At 36.5% G+C, this 24,390-nt stretch overlaps 1 protein-coding gene across 2 annotated transcripts in view; it reads left to right on the top strand.

The window, feature by feature from the left end:
* Positions 1–784: 784 nt before the first annotated feature.
* LOC109111774 (calcitonin gene-related peptide type 1 receptor-like) overlaps positions 785–24,390 on the top strand; it is a 42,052-nt gene continuing 18,446 nt past the window's right edge. Inside the window, exons 1-3 of one of the 2 annotated variants that reach the window (XM_042776970.1) lie at positions 785–1,149; positions 16,865–16,914; positions 22,393–22,458. In XM_042776970.1, coding sequence (XP_042632904.1) covers positions 22,414–22,458 — 45 coding nt within the window. In that variant the 5' untranslated portion in view covers positions 785–1,149; positions 16,865–16,914; positions 22,393–22,413. The remainder of the gene's footprint in view (positions 1,150–16,864; positions 16,915–22,392; positions 22,459–24,390) is intronic. The other variant, XM_042776969.1, reaches the window with a different exon arrangement.

Raw genomic sequence — 24,390 nt, 5'->3', positions numbered from 1 at the left:
TTTTATTTGTGTTTGCAGCTCTGGACCGAATCCTTCACCAAAGCGCAATGGATTGTGGGAATTTTAGCCATTAGAGTTGCATGGATCCACACTTCAAAAACTGACCTGAAACAGTAGACCATCCGGGCACTTTTGGCATACTCTTTTCAACATACTATGCTTTGGGACACACTTAGGCCTATTCTAATCGCACATACTATTTAGGATGGATAGTATGAACATTGAGATGCAGGGATTGACTCCCTTTTGGAGCCAGCCTCTAGCTGCCAGTCGATGAATTGCATTGTTTTAGTCACTTCCTTGTTGGCTTCACAAGAGAGAGCGGGAGGTTGCCGCTTGCACTGGACGCGACAAAGCCACAGAAAATCATTTGAAATTTGTGTCAATGCATCATAATTTTCTGTCAGGGATTTGTCGTGTCGCGCCGCATCCAGTGTACACAGCATCACTGATTATAATAAGATCTAACGTTTTGTCGCGCCGTGCCATGCCACGATCGCGTCTGGTGTAGACACGGTGTCAGGCTTCGTTTTAAAACTTAAATAGACAAAACACAAGTTCACAATCACGTTATTGTGTGTGTGTGTGTGTGTTTTACATCATAAATATACCAAAACTTGAGTAGGCTACTTTGTTAATCTAACTGTGGGTGCCTAAATGCATTATGATTTCTCCAAGAGGAGCCGCAACAGAAAATGCCCCCGAATTATCCTCACCCTAATTATAATATTACGCTGCCTACCTAGACAGCCTATTTTGGGGATGCTCAAAATGCCGTCGGGGAAGGCAGCTCTCTAGATTTTGAAACAGCCTCAGTGTGTCTTTGAGCGAGATGGAGCCCGCTGTCAGTGATTCTAGGAGGAGCCCACACGCTCCACATGCTCGGCGAGATATGAGCGGCAGTTGGATGCACTTGGATTACCGGCTGCTGAACTGAAACAACGTCTCCGCTCATAAAAATATGTAAAACAGTGACGTTTCTGATTACACGTCTTTTTAACTAGTGGATATTCTCCTCAGTCGGAGATAAAAACACAAGATGCAGTGAGAGCATCACTTATTATAGTCCCAGACGATGGAATTCAGTTTGAGAAGCCCAGTGTGAGAAAGTGAAGTACGCGCAGGATTTACATTCTCGTCCACATAACGGTAAGATTGGAATTTTATCATGATGGAATTAACACTGTGGCGCTTTGTTACCTGTGTGTTTTGCATACATGTAGGTATAGCTTAAATTTCATAGTTTTTTTTTTATCTTGCATGGTTTGTGACTTTTGCGTATGTGTTGTTGAATTACATTGATATTTGATTTCTGTTAGCTTTGTTATTAAATATAGCCTAGAATCATTTAATTTAATAAAATTATGGATAATAAAAATAAAAGGTAAAAAAGCTCTTAAATTTGCCTAATATAAATAATAAGTGTCAATCTGGTAACATGCAATGCTCTATTTGCCGTTATAAATTAGCCTACTGCAGAAAAAAAATAGATTCATAATTTTCTATACTGTCAATACATAAAGGCATGTATTTACTGAACTTAAAGGCATCTGAAAACAGAAGCTGAGCGCTTTTATTGGTTTAGCAATTATATAATAAGAGTGCACATGACAGAATGGCAGCATCTGTGTTTTATAAATCTACTTTAAATATGAGGCATCCAGTCAAATGTTGACAGATATTACCCTGGATGCCTCATAAACTGACAATGTTTTGCAGTTCCATGCTGGTCTACTGATCTAGGTAACGTCCCTTTGATTATGATTATGATTACCACACCATTTCATAATTTGTGTAGAACACTCGCTCATTATATAAACCCTATACAGGAAGCCGTGTTTAGGTTTCTATCTCCTTTATGGCAGGAGGATTAAATTGGAGTCGCTGATAGGATTAAGACATGCAACTGGGAAATCTGAAAAATGAAGAAACAAACCCATGCAAATGTTGCTTTTACAGTTTGGTTATAAAGTAATGTGGATCTTTTAAAGAAAGTGTTTGTTGTGATGCATATTTTACCTTTTTAGTAACAATGCACGCAAGTTAGATGTCAGAAAGCAACAAAAATAATAAGACACTAAGCAGCGATGCATCTTAAAAAGACTGATTTTTCTTTGCAGAGATAAGGGTTTGAGTTTCCTGTAATCGAATAGTACAAAATGCATTATTTGAGTTGGGCTGAGAGCAGAGATGTATAGCTATACAAATAGACAGTGATTTTAGATACCGACTGCTTTTGAAGAATGCTTGTGAGCTTTCACATATGGGTTTCCTTTCTGATCATCGTGACAACCTCATCTCAAACACGAAAAGAAGGAAAGCAAACATGAAAGTGAATCACTATAGAGATCAAAAACAACCATGTTAATGTAGGACTAGTTTCAGTCATGCATGGGGTCATGGACATTTACTTGTTGAGCTCTGCTCCCAATTCAGCTAATGGTTCATGCATTATTCATTGGCGTGTTTCAGACTGTCCTAGGCCATGTCAACATGTCTCCAGTGCTTAAAATATTATATGGAGGTAATCTACCAGAAAACACATACTTGCCACAGACCTAATGGGCTTTTGTAGAGAAGAAAAGTAATAATCTACTTGACTGTGGCATCCGCTGTTGTATAATTGGACTCTTTTTTATGATTATTATTGATCATAAGTATAAGCAGATATTCAAATTTGTCAAGACAGATTATGTATTTTTTAGTACCATACACAGAAGAAGTAACTATATATATATAATTTACTTCCCTTTGAAAGTGAACTACATTTTATAATAACATAAGCTCCTAATAAGTACAAAGCTTGAAAATTAAATCCATTAACAAAGTTTTGTTTGTGTAAAAAAAAAATTAGTCGCAGTCATTTATGAGCATCTTTTGTGCGTTATTGTTATACAAAGCATGCATTTTAATGCGCTCTACCTGTAGGATGTAGATTAATATTCTCCTTAAGGAGTCAGTTGATGATTCAGCTGAAGCGTAAACAGGTACCTGAAAATGATTACAGTTTTCAGTTAGGTAATCTCCCTAGAAGGTTTGATGTTACTCTGTCAGGTGGATTTTGATTTAATTTGGGCAAGTTTGCAGTACTCTTGAGGTTAGGTTTTCATCTATGCTTGTTCTGGATAGACTAAACATGCGGTGTAAGGAATCAGTAGATGGCGCTAAAGTACAATGATGTGCTACATAGCGATCTAGGCTCCACTACTGTACAGAGAGGCATTTAGAAGGTTGTGCAGTATGTTTTGGACCATTTTTCTACACTAAAATTTAGTGCCAGTAAGATTAATATTATTATTTAAAGAAATTAATATTTTTATTCAGCAAGGATACACTGAATTGAGCAAAAGTGACAGTAAAGATGTTTATAATTTTACAATAGTTTTTTTTTAGTGCCAGTTATATTTATATTATTTTTATTTTCTGTTCTTTTGAATTTTCTATTCATTGGTGAATCCTGAAAGGTACCCATAAGAATCCTGAATGAAAAAATCCATACATTTTTTATTTTCCATCAAAAAACATTTAGCAGCACAACTGTTTTCAAAATTGATAAGAAATGTTTCTTCAGCACCAAATCAGCTAGTGAAAATTCAGCTTTGCCACATTTTAAAATATATTAAAATAGAAAAGAGTTGTGTCAAATTTGTAATAATATTTCACAATATTTCTGTTTTTCAAAAACATTAAAAGCCCAAATTTTGAACGGTAGTGTGTGTCATATGATTTATTTGAAGTAACGCATTCTACACTGAGCAGCGTCTCTTGAGTGACTTGTTCTCACAGTACATACCAGCTTATAAGCATTCATAAGTAATGTCACATGCCCTATTTGTAATGACTGAGTTCATTTAATGAATTGAGTTCATTTACTGAGTTAATTTTTTCAATCAGATATAAATTGTCATGCTTGTTTAAACTGAACTGATTTTTGTATTTCTAAATGAAGCACTTCACATGAATAGTAGCTACGCACTCATTTTCATAAGCAGTTGGGCATGAAGGAGAAATGCTCTTTTCTTTTGTACATGAGAATTTCTCTATCCCATTTCTGTATTCACAGGAAGAGAAATCAAAAGAGTGTGTGTTGGATAGAGCAAAACTGTTTCTAATTTAAACCTCAAAATAAGATCTTCCTTTATGACTCAACTATGTCTGTCATTTCCACACTGGTTAATTCAATTTTTTTTTTTGGTGCCATTTATTTACCCCATTTTGTTCACTTTCATCTTCACCAATGTTATGTGCTCAATTTTTGTTAATGCAATCTTACTTCATTTTCTCTCTGGTGGTCTGTACTGGCCGTTCTCATTTTCAGCCTATTTGGTTTTTTTTCTATTTCCTTGAGTGGCTCCCTGCTCACCGGCAGTCAGGCAGGCCGACATACAGACAAGCAGAGGTTGACAGCAGGCAATGCATGGTTGGTTTGGAGCACTCTCTCTCTCTTTCTCTCTGTGTAATGGAAGTGTTTGGCATCACATGGGCCTGTCTGCTCAATTCGCTGCCTTTGCGTCAATGGCATTTCATGATTGCTTTGCTTAATATATTGAATACGCAGAACTATTTTAATTGCTTTCCCAAGAAGGTGAGGTTGTTTGTCAGGTTTGTTAGCAGCCTCATTGCGAGGTTTGGGCATCATTATATCAGCATGTCATATTCTTGTATTTAATTAAATTAATTCTATGGTGCTGCTTGACTGCAGTAAAATGTTTTCTCATATGTACATGCTTAGCTGGGACAAAATATGGGACAAGCATACTGAACCAGCTGCAGTCTCATAGGAGACACTGTCAGGGTGCCATATGTGTTGTGTAATGGGCTCTATAAAGCTTTTAGATAAGGTTGAATTGGTTTGCAATTACTGACAGTCATGGCAGGCAGAGGAATGTGCTTGTTTGAGAAAACGTACAACCACTGATCATATATAATTTGGAATTTTCATTGATGTTTAAATAAAAATGGTAGGATATTTTGTAATCAACATACAGAAAATATCTTTCGGCTAGAAACTGGAGCTGAAGTCTTAACGGTGTTTAAAACTTTTGTAGGTGAAAATAACCAGCACAAGTAAATCTAAATAGTAAATTCTTTGATACATACAATTTTTTATGTATGGAAAACTCTGAACTGTCCCAAGACATTTCTCGTTTTTACAGCTCGCTTACATATTTACAACTTGTTTTAAGCTACTATTAATTTTTGTAATGTTAGCACCTTCACAGGTGTATACAAAACAGCTGGTATCACTAAATCTACTTTTGTGAGTTTTTAAAAATGGTTTTCTCTGGCATAAGGCAAGCAGTGCTTGTGGGCTGATATTAGTAATAATCTCTTTTTGATTGGCAGGAGAAATTGGCATGTACTTGCATGGATATAACGGAAGTTTTTCAGATATTGCACATCCAAAAGCCACAATTATCAACAATCCTTATCAATATTCTTAAAAGGATCTCAGTGAGCACACTGCCAAAGTGTTTATAAAATTCCAGTACTGAGACAGAGTGTTATTTTATCCCCAATGGGAAGGAATTTTAAAATCTTACAAAGAATGTGCATGTACATTTCTGTACAGTTTATCAGAAGTTTGAATCATTTGTATAAACATTATGAGAAAATGCTTATTTTGAGTTATACTGTTATATTTGTGTCAGCATTAAGTCTAACATGACTATTGCAGCCTATAGCAGATAGCCTTATACATTGGTACCGCTCCCAAATTTAAAGATTTCTTTATTCTTTATTATCTCTTCCAAATGGCACTGAATTACTTATATTTCCACAATTCTATTTATAGATTACATAATTCATTCATTCCAGGATTGGGTTTATTGTGGCTGACAGCACCAGATGCTGTTCCTCACATACACAAGTATTTTAAAACCGTAAATCAAACGTTTCCAAGTGTAATTTTCAATTCCAAGTCACAGACTGAAGACAGGGGAAGTCTTTTATGTGGTGATCAAAACTTTTCCTGGCTTCTCGATTCTCAGTGTGGAAAAACAGAGTAACGTGTATTTATAGTGTCTGAATAGGAATTTTAGTCTTTACATAATCTGCACAGACCATTATCAGAATGTCAGAACATTGACATACGAAAACCTGTTTAATCAGTTTTAAACAAAACAGTTATAAGCTTATTCTTTATGTGTGGGATTGACAGGAATGAGCTCAAAATACTTACAGTACAGATGGTTGAGCTAAAGTTTTTATTTTTCACACACTAATTTCTTAAAAGTGGTGCAATTCAGAATTCAGTCTTTTGTTTAAAGCTCTTCCTCCATTGCGTTGCTGTCAGTTGTGTTAAGACTCTCTGAAGAACAAGCTGCACATTTTCTCAGCAGGAAAAGAAAGGCACAGCTGTGCAGGCTTCAGATTTAACCTCATAGTTGGCTGTTGATAAAAATGAAAAAATGGTTTATATAAAAAATGTGGTGAAAAGTCACCATAACAGGATTGCATTAAGTAGATATAACATTATTACATAATTTTTCAATATTGCATTCAATCTATATTTTCTCCTATTAGAAATATAAAGTTAAATGAAAGAGTGCATGAATAAGACTATTAAAATAACTTTTGGTTTAGTAAACCTCCCCCTCATAACATGATATTGTGCTTATGTTGAAGAAAGCAGATGTTAGCATTGGGGGACTAAACCCTGGTATTAACATCCATTTTCCAGTCTCAAGAGGTCAAGTAAATGTAGGTAAATGGGATTCAAAATGTGATCTGATCAAACCACCATTAGAGCTTCTCAGAAACACATGCGATCCCATCACATTTGAAGTGTAAACGATAATCTGTCCTAGTCACCATCAAAGTTCCTTTTACTCACTTGTCAGTTAACCACTGTGGTAAAAAAGCGTATTAAATATGTATCTTCAAAGTAAAGCTTTTGAAAGCTTGTACATGCATGCACAAAATGCTGCTTTATGTAGTCCCTTCAAAAAGCGATACATTTTAAATGCCTCCATCTCGCCTGACCGCTTGTGATTGTATCATGCAATACTGATGTTTATAACAGGTGCCAATGTTGTGTGACTACTGCTAAATGAGGGATGTTGTGTTTCATAGCAAGACCAGAAGAACATTAGGGTCTTTTTGGGTGTACGCATATCAAATGCCACATAAATGTGTCTCTGCAAACAGATAAAAATCCCCTATGATTGATCTATTTTTCGCCTATGTTCAATGCAGTGATGATTCTCATGCTGGACAGCAAAGTGTTTTTTTTGGGGGATTTTTTTTGGCCCATATGACAACCCCCTTTTTTGGCTGCTCCTTCCATCTGTCTCATCCATTTGGGAGGAGTAAAGTTCATGTACATGTATGTCGCCAAATGACAAGATGCATTTGTTTTATCCAATCAGAGAAAAAAAAAAAAAGAAAAACCCAGTGACTAAGTATAAATACCCTTATAATGGAAGAATCTAAATTTGCATTGGCTGCTCTGATTAAATGTATTATAAATATAAAAGCTTTGCTTGTAAACTGATTTACATGAACTAGCAAAGCAGTGGTATAATGAACACTCAGTTTTTAAAGATTCCTGCCAAAAGTCTCTTTTTTTTATCCATTCATATCTGTTAGACAGCCCCCTAGAAATTAGCATATGAAATGGCGTTTTGTACCTACAGTATGTGCACTTTTACACCATGACATTTAATGAAAGTCACAAACAAGATTAGAACTGCTTTCAACTTGATTTTTTGCGATATTGTACATTACATAGATTTAAACCCACAAGAGGTGGAGTTTCTGGATACTGTGTGAAGCTATATGTCTCGTCTGTCTGCTCACGGAAAGCTATTTTGTCATTCGTGCCCCATTATCTGATTTATAGAGGTAATGTTTGTTCCATTAACCAAACCGTGTTCATTGCCAATTCAACTTTTAAACACCTCTGTACAGATTTAGTGCTGGTATTACTTTGGGTTTTTTGTACATGTACAATGACGGTCTTTATGCAGCCAATGTTACTCATATTCCATATTTCTATATATCTTGCAGTCAGTTTAATCACCAGGAACAGGACAGTGTCCATGCTGTTTCCAAAGCTATTAAAGTAAACATGTTTGACCTTCTCAGTTATAAAGTTATAGCTTGCCGTTCTTTCCTCCATATGCGTTTTTTGTAAGTTTTGAAATAAAATCAGGAAAAAGTGTTAAAAAATTACACAAGTTGTCACTCAAAATCCTGAGAATCCAGTTATTCCAGAATAAGTCTGCAAAAAAAAAAAAAAAAACATATCATTTTTCTTGACAGCTGAAATGAAAAAAAATTCTAAGAAACTGAATGAAAATGACTGAATAAATACTCAGAAACGGAGAAAGAGGACGTGCCAGATAAAGTGCCGTCAGTCAGTCCTGCTCTGTGTGCATATCTATGCAAAAATCTGCAGAGAAACAGAAATAGAAGCCATTGTATCAAATGGAAACCTGTTAAGGTCAGTGAAAATGCCAAAACTGTCAGAAATGTGAGATTGCACCGCTTAGATAATCAAAGTTTAGTTCTCTTTTGTTTGCACTGCAGCTCATCCAGAGTGGTCTCAGACTCAGACAGAGAAATGTTACTTAATATTTCACAGTCTGCCAGATGGGGCTACGTGGGGCATAGAAATATACATGGGTCAACTTCATTTACAGAGGGGCTCAAAATTCCTGATTACAATAATCAAATGTGAAATCAAATCAGTAAGACATAAATGATTGCAGGTGAATCCTTTGTCCTGGTTCAGACATGACAACAGCTTCAGAGAAATGAGCTCATCTTCACAAAATGTTTCCCATCTCAGGTGCCTGAATTAAAATGTATATCATTCCCAGACTGAGTTAGGCAAATTCAGAATTGAGAATTAAGAACTGGCTCCATTTCGGTTCATTAGTTGGAGAGGATATTGAATTTACTGAATTTACAGAAATACTTCACTTTTAAAACGTTCACTTTCTACAATGCCAACATGTTCAGCAAATTCAACATGTCACCCAACAGATGCCATTCATTAGTCCAACTCAAGTTTTGTGATAAAACATATACATATTATTATTTGTTAATTAAATAAGAGTATTTCATGACATATGGATTTGCATACATGCAATGGCAAATGTCTCCAATCTAAGTTAAATACTATCAAAAAAAAAAAAAAAAAACTTTCACTTTCACAATAAAAGCCACCAAAATACAATGAAATTTGAACCTAACTTTAAACTTAATGACTGTTATTGTGAAAAAGTTTCCCCACATAAAAGACAAAATGATTCTGTAACAAATAAAATGATGATGTTATTAGGTTATAGTCACTGCTCTATATTATGCAGGCTTATCAGCGTCTTAGTTGTAGTGTTTTGTTTCTACTGAACGCGAGCAGTTCTGCGAGAAGCAACAATAAAGCCGATTACAATCACTGATATTGCCTACACTGGATGCAGCACATGACACGATAAATCCTGGACAGTAAATGGATTCCCTGTACTATTTCTGATGTATCCAAGCTCTTTGCAACAGCCACTTTGTCACATCCAGTGTAGACAACTTCAAGCTGTTGTGGTCGTGTCTGTTTTTGACATTACTGTCTGTCAAGCAGGTAACATTATTATTGCTAACATAGCGGAAAAATACATTGGCATCATCTGTATTAAAGAGAAAATCATCACTGTGAGACAAGGGAGGGGAGACTCAAAATGTTTCTGAACTTAAAGCGCATTTTTGCCCCATTTGCATTTGTGTTGTTTTACTACTTACACAATGATTTAAAGTATAAATCATTGTTATTTATAATTACACAGCGTGGTTTTTAATCATATTTTTAGGGGGACAACCCTCAGACACCGCCCCCCCCCCTCCAGGATTTCCACCTATGGTCAAACCATGTATAAACATGACTTCCCAGCTAACAGAGAACATTCTCAGAACGTTGGCTAACATTATGGCAAGTTTCTCTCAAAGTTATGAACAAATGTTCTTCCAGTAATGGTAATAGAATGTTTGTTCAGAGTTATCAGGTCTTTAATAATGTTCTAAAAACTTTAGGACAAAAACATTATTTATACATCATTCATGTGAAATCATACTATATCCAGTGCCCCCCGGTGCTGGATATAGCTGCCCACTGCTTCGGGTGTGTGTTCACGGTGTGTTCACTTCTCACTGCTGTGTGTGTGCACTTGGATGGGTTAAATGCAGAGCACCAATTCCGAGTATGGGTTACCATACTTGGCAAATGTCACGACTTTCACTTCATGGAACATGTTTCTGAAATGTTTTCGTTAGATTTTTGTCTAACATTTTTTAAATGTTACTTGTTTCTGAACATTCAGAACATTCCAAAGTAACATTCCTATAATGTTTGCAAAATGATAAAATGGGATTTATAAAATGGATAGTTCCGGTCCTTGATTCTGATTGGTTGAGCCACGTTCGAATCTGTTGTAAATCACAGTACAAACATACACATTTGTTTACTTCTCTGTGTTGCAACCACCACAAGGAATAAGCCTTGTGAAGCCGTGGTTTACAGTGAATTTATAACAGCTAAGGGGGTTTTAGGCACTCCGTTTCGCATCATGCCTAACAACGCCCCTTAGCTGTTATAAATTCATTGTAAACCACGGCTTCTTGGGGCTGATTGCTTTAGTTTATTTGTACAGTATATAAGCAATAAAAACTTTAAAAAAAATTCCTTTCAGAATGTTCAGAGAACATTCAGAATAACTTACTGGGAACGTTAGCAAAACATTTTTTGTGACCTTTATGGTTCTCCCCTACACAGTGAGATGTTTATAGAAGCACATTATGGCGAAATGCATCAAAAAAAGAGCCCTATGGGGATGATGTGAGATGATTACATTTAAAATCACACTGGAAACCCAAGTATGACTAACAGCCATTGTTTAAAATGTGACTGCTTTTGCTTTGCTTCTTTTTGGAGCTATGAGATAGGAAATGTTCTTCTGAGAATGTCTGCCTCTGCAGGAAACAGTGCCCTAAGAAACTTAAGTCCTACTTTATGTTCCCCCAGAGTTTAAATGAGTTTATGGTACCAGAGGCAAGCCCACTCCTATGTTTTCTAAGGAAGAGGAAAATGCATGAGCACACAGTATGCCATCTTGGATAAAAATGCCTTGAAATTTATCCTGACTCTGCAAAAGTGCTCCACGCCCGCTCTTATTTTCTCCCCTTGACAGCCTGGCATTTGGGCGGCCTAGTAACAGCTCCATAGCTCTATCTGTTCTCTGTGCCGCTGCTTTTTGCTGCTGTGAACAGAGAGGTCACAGCAATTGAGATAAAAATCAAGGGCTCTCTGAGGAAGGTCAAAAGGCATGAATTGAAGAGGAGGATGAGCCACCTTCCCATTTTGCCAGAGATAAAGTGTAGATCTCTCATCGATGGGTGCTGGCGTATCACTAGTTTATCTGCTAGACACAATGTTTCCTCACTCTCAAACCTCAACAAACTATGAGTCAAGGTTATCCCTTAATTTGGTCCAACCAGTTGACTTTAACATGATATCAGTGCACTGAGGAGGTCAGGATTATGTGTTTGGGGGACATTGAGTTTGAACTGAAAAAAGCCTGGGGAAGACCTGTTCTGTTTTATTGAATGAAAATATTTAATAAAAAGATTAATGATTGTATTCATAAAAATTAATTAATTATTATTTAAATAATTATTCCTAACACAACATATTTGTTTTCTGTTTAAACATTTAATCATTTGATTAATCATTTTTAATTTATGATTCACTTAAATTCTTCATAGAGAACTCATTTATAGATTTAAAGGGGTCATATGATGCTATGTGCCCTTTTACATTTAGTTTGAACTGAAATGTGTGTTGGCAGCATGTGTACACAACCCCCCTAAAATTATAAAAATCCATCCAGTGTAACCTAATTGCATCCTGTTGTTGGATGTAATGATGAACATAGCAGTCGTCATTTGCTCCTGACATCTGAGCCGCTGAAGACGCAGTGGATTTACGTTACGTTTGTTTTTGAAGAGAATGCACCCCCGATCTACATAAATACCCCCAGACGCATCACTTTGAATTTGCACGTACAATGAATGACACCGTGTCAGGAGCTGACTAGCAAAATAGCTACAAAAGTAGAAGCATAGAACTTTGCATTCAAAGTCAAAAAGCAAACACACAAGAACATTTTTTCATGGTTAAAAAAAGCACCTCAGATGTGTGTATCTTCTCTGTGTGATGTGTGTGATCGTCTCTTTCAATTCCACTTGATTTGTGTATATAGTGCATATTTAAGGTAACAATTCAATACATAATATCATATTATTAATATGAATAATATGACAATATCTGTAGTCAATGTTGATTAAATGGGAGGGGAAAATCCTGCCCATACCCAGCTAGGAAAAAAATGACAAAAGCACTGATGTTCATTTACTGAAGTGGTATTCAGAGAAAAAAAAAAAAAAGAAGAAAAAAAAAAACAGTAAAAGGCAGCAAGGATGTCTTAAATTGATAAAATAGTAAAGACTTATATAAATGATTTATATTTTTTAAAACAACTTTTAAATCATCAAAAAAAAAAAACTGAAAAAAATGTGAGTCTCAGGGTCAGAAAACCTTAAAAAAAAAATTGTCAAACAGCACCTACATCACCACATGTTGTTTGGGAGGGTTTCAAGAAAAATTCTCTTAGCTCATCCAAAACTCCAAACTCCAGCATATTCAGTTACCAGACACGACTGGAAATTCAAATGGGACTGGCTTCTATGGTCAGATGAAACTAAAAAATGAGCTTTTTAGCAGCAAACACTCAAGATGAGTTTGGAGAACACAGGGATAAAAAGTACCCCATGTGTACAATGAAATATACTACTGTATTTTTGATGTTGTGGGCCTATATTTCTGCTGGAGGTCCTGGACATCTTGTTTAGACACATGGCATCATGGATTCTATCAAATACCAACAGATAAAAAAATCCTCAAGTGACTGACTCTTATAATGGGCCATGTTTGGATCTTCCAACCGTACAATAATCCAAACAAAAACCTCAAAAACAACACAAAAATGGGTCACTGAGCTCAAAACCAAGCTTCTGCTATAGCCATTCCAGTCATCTGACCTGAACCCTATAGAAAATGAGTGTGGTGAACTCAAGAGAAGCAGCACTAACATGGAGCTGGGAATCTAAAGGGTCTGGAGAGATTCTGAATGAAGGAATGGTCTCTGATCTCTTGACAGGTGTTCTCTAACCTCATCAGGCATTATAGGAGAACATTTAAAGCTGTTAAACTGGGAAATGGAGGTTTCAAAAAGTATTGAATAAAAGGGTGCCGTTAATTGTGGCCAATGTGTATTAGAGAAAAACATTTATTTCATAATGATATTTCCCCCCATTTTAAATTCTTAATATCCAATGAAAGGCTAGATTTTTGTGATTTTTTTTTTAAATAAAAGATCAAAAGTTTTAATTTTGATTTTTATTTTTATTAGCATTGTTTTATATTTTTTTTTAAGTTTGCAGATATTTTTGGCCATGACTGTATTAGAATGATTTCTGAAGGTCATGTGACATTGAATACTGGAGTAATGACTGATGAAATTTCAGCTTTCAGTACTATAAGTATAGTAAAATAGAAAACCATTATTTTAAATTGTAATGTTTCACAGTATTACTGTTTTTTTCTTCTTCTGTTTTTTTGATCAAATTAATGCAGGCTTGATGAGGATAAGAGACTTCTTTCAAAAAACAAAAATAGTAATGTTTTCAAATTTTTGACTGGTACTGTAATTAAAATATATAAAATTAAAATTAAATGTTAGGAATCATATTTGTTTCAAGTGCTTTTTATTGGGGGGTGAAGGGGTCCAACACGAATTTTGCCTAGGGCCTCCAAATGACTAGAACTGGCCCTGAAAATAATGTACAAATCCAATTCACAGTTGTGAAGGATTTAATCTCTGTCTGAAACCAAGATGGCTGCCTCATGCATGGCTGCCTCGTTGTGGAGCTCTCTAGTTGTTTTAATGTTTTTGTTAGTTTTTCCTGTCTGTGGTTTTTCAAACACAGTAAGTTTTACCAGGGATGAACTGCTGAACATTCGGCAGTACACACCACACAATGTTCTACCGGTTTTTGATTACTCTGACGTTTTGCTGAACAATGTAGTTGGTGGAGCTGCTGCGCTGTGGGAAGCGAGCAGGCGCGTGGTGGTGGAACATGTTTCTACATCAATGAAAGGCGGTGTACAGATGTAACAGCATTGAAAAAGATGTGCTGTCCTAAATCCCGATCTAGAAGCACTTTTCATCAACTGTAAGCTGTTGCCGCAGGAGTTTTCCTCATTCATTCTTGAAGTTTACATTCCTCCGCTGGCATGCAAGAATGCAGCATTACAACAGCTGGCTGATCAGATCACAGACACAGAACAACAACAACACCCGGACTCTATTATAATCCTTCTTGGTGGCTTTAATAAAGCAAATCTCTCCCGTGAACTGCCAAAATACAGACAGCACGTTATATGTCTTACCAGAGACAGTAACATACTGGTCCACTATTACACTACAATAAAGGATGCATATCACTCTGTCCCATGGGCAGCTATGTTTCAGAAGAGAAGAAAAGCTCCAGGCCCAAATGATGTCTCACCAGCCTGTCTGAAAACTTGTGCTGACCAGCTGGCCTCCATCTTTTCACAGATCTTCAACAGATCACTGGAGCTGTGCTAAGTCCCTGTCTGCTTCAAATGCCCCACCATCATCCCCATTCCAAAAAACCCCAATGCAGACGTCATTCCATGTTCATTATCAAGTAGGGGGTGTCATGGCCTAATGGTTAGAGAATCTGACGTGTAACCCAAAGGTTGTTGGTTCGAGTCTTTGGCTCACTCTTGGGGAGTGAATAACCAGCGATCTCTTCCACCTTTAATACTACAACTGAGGTGAGACCCTTGAGCAAGGCACCAAACCCCCAACTTCTCCCTGGGCTGCGCACTGCTCTTGGTGTGTGTTCACAGTGTGTATGTTCACTACTGTGTGTGTGCACTTGGATGGGTTAAATGCAGAGCACAAATTCCAAATATGGTTCACCATACTCGGCCACACGTCACTTCACTTCAGTCAACATAGGACTGCATTATATCCTTCAACATTTAGACAAACCAGGGACCTATGTGAGGATCCTGTTTGTGGACTTCAGTTCAGCTTTCAATACAATCATTCCAGCATTCCTCCAGACCAAACTAACCCAACTCTCTGTTCCTAACTCTATCTGTCAATAGATCAGCAGCTTTCTGACAGATAGGCAACAGCTAGTGAGACTGGTGAAATTCATGTCAAACAGCTGCACTATCAGAACTGGTGCCCCTCAGGGATGTGTGCTCTCCCCACTGCTCTTCTCCCTCTTCACCAATGATTGCACCTCTACTGACCCCTCTGTCAAGCTCCTGAAGTTTGCAGATGACTCAACAGTTGGCCTCATGATGAGTCTGCATATAGAAGCGAGGCTGAGCAGCTGGCTGTCTGGTGCAGTAACAACAACCTGGAGCTGAACTTGCTCAAAACAGTGGAGATGATCGTGGACTTCAGGAGGACACCCTCCTGTCTGGTTTGGCTCAGGAAATCACTCTGGATCTCTTACATTCAAGCCATCTAATTTTTTAACTCTTACTGTCTTGCCAACGCTACAGAGCACCGAACAGCAGGACGGCCAGGCTCAAGAAAAGATTCTTCCCCAAGGCAATTCCCCCAGGATTCTTCCTTTATTTCATGAACAGTTAAACGTTCTCCTCTACCGTTTAATAAAAAGATGTGCAATACCACTTTTATTTACTTAATACTACCCTACATCTTATTCCATTCGTTGTAAATTCTATTATATTACATCTATGTACCACAAATGTACATACATTTTTTTCTATTTCTGTTTACACTTGAGAGCTGACAGTCCATGCAGTCTCCCTTCTCCATTTCATTTTATTCCCGTTTAGTTTTACTGCCAGTCGTTTTCTCGCACCTGGCCAGTGTCTGTGGAAGCCTGCTGTTGGGTTTGTGTCAAGAACAGCTGGAGCGCATGTGGCACTTGGCTGGCTCCAATCTCGATGGCCAAGATGGATTAAGTGCTAACACACCTCGTCACAACAGAGGGCTCGACTTGGAGAAGATAAATATATATATAAACACTCATGAATCAGGAGGTGCTGGCTGAGCCTGGGGAGAGGTGCATGACTTCCCTTCACTAAAATCACACAGCTGCACTTTGAAGGTTAAATTGTGTGGAAGCACAGACATGGCAGATTCTGTTTGATGATGGAGGTTTCAACAGAATAATCACTAGTCAATATACACGTGGGAAACTGAAGGCATCAATCTCGCCGTGTAAAAAGGCATATTGTGCAGCATGCAGATGGAATTTAAACGTCCATAGAGGACTTATCTTAATGGTCTTCTATCCTAAGGGGAGGCTGAGAACAAGGTCATAAGATACCTTAGCTATCTTTTATGATGCTGATGGTGTGTCATCACATGCCATTGAGTTATATCTCTTTGACAGGGTGTGAATTGCCTGCAAACATTACAGGTGAAAAACTCTGCTGGCTAGAGAATGATGAGAAATTCTCAAAGTCACACTGGAATGGTTACTCTGATTATTCTGTATAGAATGTGAAATTTAATAAATAAATAAATGCAATATGTACTGTGTTATCTGAACTGACTTGAAAGTTAAATTAATATGATTAATTATAAAAAAAAAGGTGTTCTCTGTACACACAGCAATGCATTTTTGTGAAAAAATGATCTATCTATCTATCTATCTATCTATCTATCTATCTATAGTGGGTATAGAAAATACCCCCCCCCCTTTAAAATAATCACATTTTGTTGCTTTGCAGATGGATGAAGATGGACACATCTTTCACTTGGATGTTATAAGTTGCACTGAGTAAGTACAACTGGATAAAACAAAAACTGTCTGTCTTTATTTCAGGCTGCAAAGCAACAAATTGTGATTGACAGTCCTAGAATTGTTACAATTGGAATTTCATTTAATTTGCAGACATACTTTACACTAAAAATTGTTTTACTTTCCTACAATTTTCACTTGGAAATGTCACAAGTAATTATAATGGAACGGCAGGTAAAACATCGAATGTGAAATTTTGAAGTAGAAAGACTGAAATTGTATTTTCTTGTAAAACATACTTCAATAAACTTTTTTTTTTATTATTTATGACAAAGAAAAATCTTTTTTAAAGTGTAATGGACAGCTGACAGATTTCACCCTTACATATATACAAATCTCGGAACATTACTTATCAGGATTTTCAAGAAACACCAACCAACAGTTTCCCCAAAGAGCAGCTGTACAGTTGAACAACCCTCTAGTGCTAGCATTGAGCAGCATTAAAGAGTACAGGAAAACCACAACACCATACCTACCCGTGTCTACACTTGATTCACATTACTGCTTGCAGCCCTGAGAGCCTTATCTGAAAAGAGCAGAGTATGCAGCAGTACCACAGCATTTTAAGTGCTCTCTGAATTATAGATATCCCTCAGAGTGCATTTTCCTGCTCTCTTGTTTGATATTACTCCAGTCCATTTTGGCGCTATATAAATATGACGCCTATTAAAGCCAGCTAATGGCTTATTGCTGTACAGGGGGATCTCACTCAGTGACAGAATTAGTCAGGTTAATGAGTCAGAATGTAGTGCCTCTCATATACCAAAACACCCTAGATGCCCTCATCTGCTTGTGTTTCAGCTGTACTTCAGAAGGTTAGATATTTTTCTCTTTTTTGACCTGATGCATGGTACAAGGTCAGATTTTGAGAGCACAAATGAGGCTCTCAGGAAAGCTGGAAAAATTGTTGGCCTAATAGCACATGGAAGAAACAGCCTTGAGTTTGCATGCCATTGGATTTCAAAGCCCTGGCAACATGACAGCATTTCACAATAGCACTAAACGTTCATAACAGTGTGCTTCAGCCACACTGAGGTGCTCTGTCATGGTTGACTATAATGGCTCACAATTCACTTACGCCTTATTTTAGTAAATGGGAGAGGATATTGATGTTGATCATACTTGTCTTCTCCCCAAATCTATCAAGTTTATAGAAGGGGACTATTTTTGTAAGAACAATCCAAGAGAAGTTGAAAGGAGCCTTGTTCTGCTTTCCTTTCAGCCTCACTTTTCATTATGTTGCATGATTTTTGTCACTGCACATTTAGGATGAGAAACTCTAACAGTAGTAAAGTGAAAGAGGAAATAAGTCAAATGAAGTGAGGTGGTTTAGTTATCCTGGGTATATATACATGCTGGCAGCATTTAATAATAAGATTTAATAAAACACCCAATGGGCCTTTTGAAACCCCCACAGCTTACAAGAATGAACTTAAATCCATGAAAATTTATTACTGAAATTTTCTCTTTGTAATCTTGACCAATTTGGTGGTCTCACAGTATCTGTAAATGATACTGTCCCTAAAGGAATTTTACAAACAGTACGTTCATCCTGTTTATCTATTCTGCACATTGCTCAACAATGCTAAATTTGGGGTAAATTAATCCTACACCATTTTTTTTTAGTGTGCAAAGATGCTGATGTAATGAGTTTGTAAAGTACAGCATTTTCCTCATGTATCTTTTAACATTCCTCCATAAGCATGTAAACATATTTACATGCAAACTAGTATTCTGTAAAAAGAAAAACTTTGTAGTGCAACATGAGACCTGAAACTAGCACACTACTGTGGTTGCCAAAGGAAAGGGTCAAATATAAAGTATCGTGGTCATTATACAAAAAGATTTCAAAGCAGAAACCCTCAATTAGAATGAAGCATGCCAGAGATTAAGTAAAAATAATTGGATAATCGCATATCAGTCCTCACTAAGCCTCATGGAGCTTTAAGGAAGTGGTCACAGAGGATTTGAGTTTTGCAGTCACCAAAGGATTAAAAGTCATTTTTCTAAACAAACATTATTAATATTTCTGAAAGCCTTTCAGGGAATAATGAGTGCCCTCTTGGATCTTTCATTCTGAAAAAAAAAACATTCATGAATAATGTCTAGCCTTGGTTACGAATTCAGCATTCATTTTTTAATTCCAGATCTTACTTCCAAAGTAATGTTTGAGTCTTCAGTCTGGTGCTTCCTTAGGGAATAACAAGCCTATTGGCAAACATGATGAGTTTTAATGAAGAAAAGCTTTAATTCATCCTCACAGAGGAACATTAATTACCTTGGCTAATAACCAGAACTTATATGGACATGAAGAGACTGGGATCCATTCTCAGCCTCCATGTCCTTTTCCTATCTTGGCTAAGTTCCATCCAGATACTGGCAGGCATTTAAAAAACACCCGACCTCCTGCACTCTGGGAAACAAGGATTAAGCAAGCCTGATTTCTTCCTCTTTCCCTGGTGCCACTGACCACAGCCATCTGGCATGCTGAACAGAACTGTGTGCTCTATCTATCTATCTTTCTATATTTCCACCTCTTTTATTTGCCAACTAGACAGTATTCACTGATGGAGACGTGTTCATAATTCATTTTTTTCTGGGCATTTTGTCACATCAGAATGGGAAATTATTTGGAATAATAAAGCGAAATAATGTGCAATTATTGGGCTCTGCAGACTCTGCCGAATGTTTGGATGACACTCAAAGCAGAAGTACATCTGCATATCTATATATTGACACTGAAACGAAACAGATTTATTCAACAGCGACTACTTGTCTCACGTGTAAACAAACCTGCATTCCTCCCAGGAAATAGTTTCAGTCATAACTGAATTTCACAATATAAAGAATGCAAATTGCTCTTGTTAAATGTCCCATCTGGGTTTGGTTTAAAAATAAATGACCTGTAAACAATGTCTTACCCCATTTACTGAGAAATGCATGGTCTGCTAGGTACTTGTGGGCTGCGTGTATGTAAGTGCATGTGCTACCAAATGCCCTCACAAGGATGGTTTATTTAATGTGTTATTTTAGACAGCCCTATTACCTGCATGCATGTACTGGCCATAGGGAGAACTGGGACTTTCTTGGTGGGCCAGTGTTCTGACGATTTGTGCTACCCACTCAGATTGTGCCACCTCCCATTAAAAAGATAGGTAGCACAAATTGAAATCGAAAAATGCTATCATATTGTGCTACCAGTAACTTATTCATGTGGTTTGAGGCTTTTTTAAGGTCCATACCAATCACAACAGACTTGGTCAGCTGACCAATCAAAGCAGAGTAGGCTTATGGAAGGGAAGAGTTTACAGACCTTAAGCTCAGAACTGCTTCGAACAAATCGTTTCGAAATCATTGAAAAATTATTCTAATATTAAATGTATATTCTGAGTAATTACAATGTTTTATGACCTTAGATGCATTTAAACCTGTTGTAGGGGACTCCAACACAATATTAGAACACTTTAAAATACTATATGACCCGCTCTTTAATAGTTAATAGATAATAATAAAAGTTTTTAATCGTTCTAATGAATTTTAATTGAAGTAAAATTTTAATTCACTTAGAGCTTGATGAATTATAAATAGGCCTGTCAGTGTTTACTCTTAATTGTTACTCTCATTCCAAATCTGTATCACTTTCTTTCTGTGGAAGATTTGAAATAATTTATTTATTTATTTATTTTTATATAATAGAAGTCAATGGTAACCAAAATAGTTTGGTTACCAACATTTTTCAAAATTTCTTTCACAGAAGAGAGAATTTAATAGCAGTAACTTTTCAACATCTTAGCTTAAAATCAGTGATTTACTGTCAGGTGCATTTCTATGTAACAGGAATGCAATATTAAGTCTGTTAACTGTATTTGCAGTACATTCAGTAATACCTATTGTTATTTGTTTCTGTCCTTTTTTATTTATTAATTTATGTATACCGTTTTAAGGCACTATCCCCAGCAAAAATATTCACGGGTGAACTTGTGGGTCAATCGGGTTTAATTTTGTAATGGCATGATCTTGATTCCTGTGTGGCCCTGTCGGCATGCTGCTTTTTAACAACTAAATAAGGCAACTTTTCTTCTCTGAATGTGATACTGTATGTGTTGTGACAGAACATAGTAAGAGGCCTGAGGCGGTACATACACTCCACATCCCAATAAATCAGCACTCAAAACTACATGTTCACCAGGGCAGTCTGTGGAGACTTGGCTGCTGTTAATCTGAGGTAATGTCAACACTGCCGAGTGGATCCAGAGATTCAGTAGCTATTCCTGGTATCTGTCTGTCTGTCTATCAGAGAAATACCCCCACTGTGATCTGAAGAGAGGTGTTGAGAGCAAACATTCTGAAACCTAGTTACACAGTAGAGTAAGCGAGTTTTGAATTGCATGAGAAAAAGAAAGAAGCGGAAGGGAATGCTAATTATGATCTTAGCTACTGAACTGAAGACACATAACATGCATCACATTGACAATGAAATGATTTACCATCTCTAATGTGTTTTTCTCCTCCTCACTCCTCTGCTTTATTGTGATAGAATTTTCTGTTGATAAAGTGCTGGCAGAGTAGAGAATACAGTTGTTAAACTGTTAGCATGGGATAGCATCTTGTTGCTGGTATGTTGGCAGAGACTGTTTGACCTACAACTTATTACAATATTACACAACACTGGGCTAATAAAAGCAGTTTTGACATTGCAGTGCCATAGGTTAGCAGCCAGAGTCTAGCTTTGATATATCATACTCAGGGTCCAAAATTAACAGTTGCCAAGAGCCAAATAAAGAGGATAAAATGACTTTGGCAAGTAAATCAAACTGAATTACTCAGCAATGGCTGGTAATGTTATAAGGAACTACAAAATAATATGGTTTAAGTCAAACTGTAAAAATTATTTACCCTCATTAATGTATGTAAGTTATTCGGTTTCACTTTATTTTGATGGTGCATTTAACACATTCTGTTGACTATAAGTAACGTTGTACCTACATATCTAATAACTCTCATTAGAGTGGTAGTAGATTATTACTAGACTGGTAGGGTTAGGGTTAGAATAAGTTGACATGTACTTGCAAAGTTACTTATAGTCAGTAGAATGTCTGTTGGGAGACCATTACAAGAGTTACCAGTGATTCAAATCAAAGATATACAAAGTGTCTACTAAATCAAGGATATAGGAACTCTCTACTAAAGTGGAAACGTTAGAAGTTTACCGTTAGAAGTTGATCTATAATGCCTAGTAGCTTTTTTTTTCAGTCTAGAATTGCATGTCATCTTATATTCCCAGCCCCTTCCAAATGAATCGACATTGATAGATAGATATTGATATATACAGTTTAATGTCCTGTAAGAAATATTTATGGCCAGCAAATTTTCTTAATTAATTTTTTTTTATCGTCTTCGAATTCTGAGTCTGTTGGATTTTCTGACAATTTTTTAAAATGTTTTTTGTGTTCACAGATAAAGTCAGGATCTGAGAGCATGGGTTGGCAAGAGACCCTATGGCTTGTGACATCATTTATCTTGGTGAGTGGAATGTAAAATCACATTCATTGTTTATTCAACTTAATGCATATTTGTTTTATATACTTGTGGCCACTAAAGTTTTTTTTCCTTTTTTTCCGTAAACTGTCATTAGATGATTTTTCTCCTGATTACCCCACCCCCACCCCAAAACTGTCCAGTAAAAAAAAAAAATCCATTACTCACTAATTGCTCCAGTTTGGTAATTACAAGCGGAGGTGACCTGAAAACCCACAGAACTCCTGAGGCATGAAATGGTGGCTCCACAGAGTTCCATCAATGCTGGTATCAGAGCAGCTGGCTCTGTGTCAGAATGATGAAATGAGAGCATATGAAGCCCTCTGTGTGTAATACATAAGCACTATGTTAAAACTGCAACTGTAGTCACAAACAAGCCAATAGCATATTTTGCTAATTGTATGTGTACATTAATATGTCTAAGTCCTCTCTCTCTTTTTTATTTTTGACCTTGAAGCTACTTTCCCATGACTGCATATAAATCTAACTTAGTGGAATAATAATGAGCTTGCAGAATAGCACACCGCATTTAAAAGTAAAATGGGAAATGGCATTTAATTAAAACTAGCATAAACAACACAAACTGAGAGCAAGCATGTTGATTGGTATTAATATGTGTAAATACAAGTCTAAAAAGTTTGATAAACTAAAGTACTTTTTTCTATAGGACTTAAAGTTAAAAGTTCCTGAAACATAATATTATCTATTCTTGACGTTCAGTTTCTATTGAAGGACAAATGGTTTTCCTGACTTGGGTGGTGGCCTGGTGGTCGTATGTATGACGTCATTTACTTCAAAGTTTGGAGTGACATCATATGTACGGCTGCTAAACTGCTACATGGGACATCAGAAACCTCACAGATGAATTTGGTGTTGTAAATGCATTATTGTGTGCAGGTAAGACAGACACACAACACTAAAGAAGCTGCCACAGAATTTTCTCAATATGTTTAAGGGCATTAACGGGAAGGTGGGTTTGAGAGGATCTGCCAAAATTAAGATCTTTGCACAAAGACATCAATGATTCAGTCGTAAATGAATATAGAATTCATTACTGAGAGGTGTCTAAAAGGGGCAAAAAGTAAAGTACTTTTGAATTGGCTCTCTGACTTCCCATTGAACTATAAGATGACTCATACCAGCGACCCAGTGGTTAGAGATGCGCTTTGAATTTTGATAACAAACCCGTCTTTGTGGGTGAAGCTTTATTCCTTTAACTCTTTTCTAGAAAAGCTCCAATGGCTGAGAAGAATTTCTTATCTTCTTAATACTGACATGAGCAGAGAAATGTATGTGGCCAGTTCTTATGTGTGAAATCATACTTTTTAAAATGTCCTCAGAATCAAGAAGTTATGCATAAGAGGTTGCAAGGGGGACAAAAGTACTGTGGTGTGTTTATGGTGTTTTTGCTGTGATCGTGTGCCATTCAGAAATTAATGGAGAATGGCTTTTAAATCCCAGTCTAATTCCTGAATTTGAATTGAGGTAACAAACAGGGAAGGGAAGGAAAGAGAATTTAGGGAAGGAAAAAATAATGAAATTAAAAGAAATTCATATAATTGCCATAAGTGTTGATTTATGTCATTGAATTACCCATAAACATGTTATCATACACACAACATATGGATTATTCCTAGAAACATTAGATAATAGTCAGGCTTAAATTAATTCATTAAATGATGAATTAAATTATTTAAATTAGTTTACCAAGGTTGAAGAACACATAATTTCATAGGCTGCTAATAATAATTTCATTACAAATTAATCAAATAATAATTTTAATCTAAATTGTTTTCTACATATCAGTGAATAAATACATGTATTTATCTATATTAAGTCAAAAAATAGTTATGTAATTGTTCATATATTGTTCCAAAACCTGTGTGTGACTATGCTGAATATTTTTGAATAGCAGTT

Source organism: Cyprinus carpio, chromosome A19 (assembly GCF_018340385.1).
Source record: "Cyprinus carpio isolate SPL01 chromosome A19, ASM1834038v1, whole genome shotgun sequence".
NCBI lineage: Eukaryota > Metazoa > Chordata > Actinopteri > Cypriniformes > Cyprinidae > Cyprinus > Cyprinus carpio.
This window is presented reverse-complemented; position numbering and strand designations above follow the sequence as displayed.